General features: G+C 38.6%; 1 protein-coding gene across 6 annotated transcripts in view; it reads left to right on the forward strand.

The window, feature by feature from the left end:
• OSBPL6 (oxysterol binding protein like 6) overlaps nt 1-4,948 on the forward strand; it is a 203,191-nt gene extending 198,243 nt beyond the window's left edge. For 5 of the 6 annotated variants that reach the window (XM_073019840.1, XM_007965463.3, XM_073019841.1 and 2 more), the window contains 3 exons: nt 881-1,007; nt 2,864-2,986; nt 3,997-4,691. In XM_073019840.1, the coding sequence (XP_072875941.1) occupies nt 881-1,007; nt 2,864-2,986; nt 3,997-4,105 (359 nt within the window). In that variant the 3' untranslated portion in view covers nt 4,106-4,691. Of the gene's footprint in view, nt 1-880; nt 1,008-2,863; nt 2,987-3,996 lie in introns of all 6 variants that reach the window. The other variant, XM_007965465.3, reaches the window with a different exon arrangement.
• Nucleotides 4,949-6,000: the final 1,052 nt, after the last annotated feature.

Consider the following 6,000-nt stretch of genomic DNA (forward strand, 5'->3'; position numbering starts at 1 on the left):
AAATTTCCTGCTAGTAGAGTGGCTAGTTTATTCATTCCTCAACTGTTTATTGAGTGCTGGCTGTGTGTCAGGCTTTATTCCAGGAGCTTGGGATACATCAATGAGCAAGACACACAAAGATCCTGCCTTCAAGTTTGGTTAAAAAGTGGCAAAAAAAATTAATTTAGATCTTCATATTTTTATTTTCTTTTTTTTTTTTTTTTTTTTTTTTTTTTTTTCGAGACGGAGTCTCGCTCTGTCCCCCAGGCTGGAGTGCAGTGGCCGGATCTCAGCTCACTGCAAGCTCCACCTCCCGGGTTCACGCCATTCTCCTGCCTCAGCCTCCTGAGTAGTTGGGACTACAGGCGCCCGCCACCGCTCCCGGCTAATTTTTGTATTTTTTTAGTAGAGACGGGGTTTCACGTGTTAGCCAGGATGGTCTTGATCTCCTGACCTCGTGATCCGCCCGTCTCGGCCTCCCAAAGTGCTGGGATTACAGGCTTGAGCCACCGCGCCCGGCCGTATTTTTATTTTCTAAAAGGAAGCAAACAAGTGTTTCTGGTGAACTCTTAATGTTCGGAGTTAATTGCCATAATATTTAGTTAACCAATTGAATATTCAAGAGAAATATGGAGTAGTTTAGCTAATGAAGACTATTGTATGTGCAGTTTTGTTTGAAAGACAGGATTGTATTAAATATACGAATCCGTCAATTCTGATCATCAACACAAAGTTTCCTACCTAGGAATGTCACCAATTTAATTCACTTGAAAAAATTTATAATCTTGTGTTTATGACTACAAATTTGGTGTTAGTGTGGGGTATTAAGCACTGGGGTAAGTCAGCTTCTTCCGTTCCATAAACCTTTCCCTCTCACAGTGGTTCATTGGCCTCTTTCCAGGTTCCATGCCAACCAACTATGAGCTGTACTATGGCTTCACAAGGTTTGCTATTGAGCTCAATGAGTTAGATCCAGTACTAAAAGATCTCCTTCCACCAACAGACGCCCGGTTCCGGCCAGATCAAAGGTGAGGATGGCAGTGGTATTTAACATGCAGACTATGGCTGGGTGCAGTGGCTCATGCCTATAATCCCAGCACTTTTAAAAGGCTGAGGAGGGAAGATCACTTGAGGTCAGGAATTCAAGACCAGCCTGGGCAATATAGTGAGACCCTATATTAAAAAAAAAAAATTAAAAATTAGCTGGGTGTGGTGGTACATGCCTAAAGTCCCAGCTACTAGGGAGTCTGAGGTGGGAGGATCGCTTGAGCCTGGGATATTGAGGCCACAGTGAGCCATGACTGTACCATTGTACTGCAGCCAGGGCAACAGAGAGACCCTGGCAAAAAAAAAAAAAAAGCAGACTATTATGGCATGGGGCTTTAGAGGTCATTGTGACTTATTTTTACTACCATCATGTATTTGTATTCAATCCTTTCTTCATTCCCTTATTCAATATTTGAGTTTTCTATGCTAGGAAAAGCAGTATTCATAGAATGATCATAACAGATTATCTCAGCACATAGTTCCCCACAGAAGGTAAGATAACAGAGATGCTTTTTTAACAGAAAGTTTCTCCCTCCTCCTGAAATTTACCAAAGGTCTGCAAATTTGTGAACTCTTTCTTAAATATATAATCAATCCTCACTCAGTGTTTTTGACCTTTTTACTTCTATAATTCTCTAACATGGAGTATCTTTTAAACTGAAGAATAATAGGATAAGTTACAGGGGCACCCAGAAATGCTTTGAGTGCAAGTCTGCAATTTGCCCAATGTGGTTTTGATCCCACAGAGTATGAAATATACTCAAAATATAGTACCTTTAATACCTTCTGATTCTTAGTTTTTTATTCTTATGTAGTTCTGAACTCACGATGTTCATTCCTATGGAATTCATTTTACTTTTCCCAAAAATTCTATATGCCATACAAATGCCACTCAAGATCAATTTTCTGTTTCCCATGTATTTGTGGCTTTATCTGCCATCTGCCAAAATGCTCTCAGTTTTGAATGTTCTACTATTTAATTCTCTTATATTTTCCCCTCTCTCTAGAACATGCTGTCTCACTATTTGACATTCAAATTTATTAATAAACTTTCTGTACAATGTATACCATATTATATTCCTGTTCTTTGCTTTCATTTTGAAATGTAAGCATTTGTAAGTCACCATTCAGTCTGCTTTTTCCTCCTCAATTCTATTTCAGTATTCCTTTTCTGAATTTCATTTACTATTCATTTCCCATTCTGTGGCCTTTTATAATTTTCCCCATTACCTTTTCTTGTCTCATCAGTTTTACACTCTCCAGTAAAACAGGAAAGCTCCTTCCTTCTCTGCCTGTTCTCAAAATAGATGGAGAATAGCTAGTTACCATCCTCCATTCTATGGCCTTTTAGCAAAAGCTTTCTGATAATATAGAAAAGGAACATGGCTGTGACTTCATGCTCTTCTCCCCCTGGACTCTGCAGTCGTCCTGAAAATCTCAAGTTATAGAACCCTACACAGCATAAAAAAGTCTTCAAGGCCAAACCACCCACCTTTCACTGATATTGCTGATTATAATAATTCAGTTCATGTACGTAGAAAATATGTAAATCCCGGGAGGCAGAGGTTGTAGTCAGCTGAGATCACACCACTGCACTCCAGCCTGGCGACAGAGCAAGACTCCGTCTCAAAAAAAAAAGAAAGAAAGAAAGAAAGAAAAGTATGTAAATTGATGGACAGAGGAAATGTGGCCTGGGGCAAAGGCGAGGAGACATCGCCAGAGTGTTACTCTGCAGTAATTTATGTTCATAACAATTAGAAAACAATTTTGTGCAAATGAGGTTTTTTTCCCCAGAAAAGAGGATAATGTGTTAAAATATCAACTGCTTTCTGCTTAGATTTTTGGAAGAAGGAAATTTAGAAGCTGCAGCATCAGAGAAGCAAAGAGTAGAGGAACTCCAGAGATCTCGGAGACGATATATGGAAGAAAACAATCTTGAACATATACCAAAATTTTTTAAGTAAGTCGGTTAGCTCCCATAGCAAGTTCATGTTTTGCCAATGGTTGCCACAGGCAATGAGAAACTCCAGTTAAATGAAAATAAAATGGGTAAATGGATTTTGGTATCTTTGCTTTTGGCAGTGAAAATATTGAATCGATTTTTGTACTTATGAGAAGTTAGTAACTATAAAAAGAAATTTTTTCTACAGCTCTTCTCTTTTCATGGGCAGCAGAAAAGAGTGAGCTTCCCACCCAGAAGGCTCTTTGTCCTTCAGCCGTACTCTTGAGAATGGTGGAAACTGATTCCTACTCCCTTAGCCAGAGACTGAACCAGACCCCACTGCCCACAAAATCATCCTGGCTTTATTAGGATTTCATTTTCTTTCTATCACACAAAGCTTGTGTATGTTTAGATTTGGTCTTGCTGTGGTATGATAGTAGGTGATTATTACAGGATTATTTGCAGGATTATATATACATCACACAGATTAATCTGAGGTTTCCAAATCCATCTGTTGCCCTCCAGAGCCAGGACAAAAAGTTCAGGGTAACCTTATCTCCTTTAGACTTGTCCTCTTATGACTGCCCTGGGGTAGAAACGCAGCCTTGCCCTTCAGATTTCTAAAGTGTGCTCCTTGGACATGGGCCTGGCAGGGGCTCTTAGAGCTACTGATATTGCATACTTTTAGTGAAGGAGAAATCATTCTTGTGGGTCCAGGGCCTGAAGTTACAGTATTTGTATATGCTTTGTTGGGGGCTATTTACTTTCTACCCCTGCCAGGAGGTAATTTGTTCCTGCCCTCAGTTCCTCTCCCCCTGGCCCTACCTACTTCCATTTCACACATTTAACAACAAAAATGACTTCACTTCTGGTCAAAAATAGTCACATCATCAGTAGTGAGCAGATAAGACACTAACTGGCTTACAAAACACTGCTTGTATGTCCATGTCTAATCTACAGGAGAGGGTCCAGTTATAAGGTTACCTTGATGTGATTTGTGACTAATGTTGATGTTTATATTTTCACAGAAAAGTTATTGATGCCAATCAAAGAGAAGCCTGGGTTTCTAACGACACCTACTGGGAGCTTCGAAAGGACCCTGGGTTTAGCAAAGTAGACAGCCCTGTTCTTTGGTAGACTGGGAATGTAGAGCTAGCCAACATATCACATTCTGAATGAATAAATAACTATGCACAATTATGTTTCTTATAGCTATGTGTGGTTTCTGGGTCCACTGAAAACCTACCATTTGCTTTTCTATTCATCTTTATAATGGACTTTCAGAAGTGCATTAGACAAAGCCCCTAACCACTTTCGGATCCTTTCTGTTTTGCTGCAACCATATTCCTTAAAAAAAAAAAAAAAAAAATCCACACCGTCCTTGGAAAGCAGAATAAAAGGAGCAGAATATAAAATCCAAAGTCTGACGAGTTTGTAAAGAAAAACAAATGGTAACTGGTGCTTAAAGCTGATCGAGAAAGTTAACAACAACATAGAAACCACAGGATTGTTCCACTGTCTGGAAGCACCATCCCCTATCGCAGGACTCCTGGGCCACAAGCAGTCAGTCAGTGCAGGCTTCAAGTGTGTTTGTTTGATGTGGCGTGATTGTGCTGGCCTTGTTGAAAAAGATGTGATGCTTCTCAGAACCTGTTCCATCTGTATGCCATTGTTCATGCCTTAAGAAATGCAAAGATGTACAATAAATCATTTTTTAAATGTGTGCTCATAGGTTTATGTGAAGAACAGACTTTTTTGAATCATGGCATGATTCACTTTCTCAATCAGAACAATTATGAGACTAACTTAAATGGGTTTTTTAAAAGTGAACAACACATGCTTTACTTTGATAAGTCAGTTACCATATCGTATGTCTGAAAGGAAAGAAGGAAAAGGTGTGCTAAGTAGATCTCTGTATTTACGTTGCTCGTTAATTTCCTGTCCTGCGTCCAGAAAATAAACCATCCCTCTTCCACCTAACCTCACAGTGTGCCCTATTATTTGGAAAAATCTGTCTTTGATTTGGGCATTTGTCATCAGTGTTAAAACCTTAAAAACAAAAAGCATATGGAATTCCTGTGTGGGCTTAGTAGTACTATAAATGTAACTGTTTTTGAGTGAAGCACCATGTAATCCATGTCTGAATCCCATGCCCACTCCACTGGCACTAGTTGAATTCCACTGAGAACAGAAGCAAGAATGCTAGTAGCTTATTTGCATTGTTTAAATGAATTCTATGCAAAATCGTATTTCAAATTTTCATCAAGTGATTCCATTTGGTACCTGACCACATATTAAGCATTTACCTTGCTATTGGCAGAGATATGAAACTTAAGCTAAGGAATGTATCCATCCCAAAGCAGGAAAGCAGAAGTGTGTTTTGCTTACTTTAGGATTTGTTTTTCCTCCACTAATATGCAGAGGCTTTTGCAGAAAACTTGCAACAGTATTCCTAAGTTTCTGCACGTAGATGACTATATAAATGCCTGTATGTTTTTTAAAAAGAATCTCCTCAGAGATTTTCCTAGGGAATTATAAAATTACATATATTTTATTCTTAGTTAGATGTTTATTCTTAGATTTTTACCATTAGAAATTAAGTGTTATTTAAAACTCTGATACAGTTACAGACACTTTACATTTTATTATGAGCTGTTGATTTTAATGTTATTTCTCCTCAGCAAAGCATTCCTAATAATGGCTAATACACCATCAAATGAAAAACTGCTGCGAGCGTAAGGGAAAACACTAACGTTTCCACTAGACAGCGCAATCTTTTAGTTATCCAAAACTCATCCCTTGCATCTGAGTTTTTATGTTACGTTTACAGTTTGCATTAGCTTAGAATGGAATTTCATTCTCAGGTAAATTTTCGAATCCATCACCAGATCTAAGCATTCTGCTTCAACAATACCTTCTCTATTCCTCTCATTCCCATTTTAAATCCATAGGTGACTTGCCCTGCGGCAGTAAAATCTTCCCCTTGGTATTGATTCTTTTTCTGCTCATTCATCTTGATGTTCTTTTATCTG

Source organism: Chlorocebus sabaeus, chromosome 10 (genome assembly GCF_047675955.1).
Source record: "Chlorocebus sabaeus isolate Y175 chromosome 10, mChlSab1.0.hap1, whole genome shotgun sequence".
NCBI classification, from domain to species: Eukaryota; Metazoa; Chordata; class Mammalia; order Primates; family Cercopithecidae; genus Chlorocebus; species Chlorocebus sabaeus.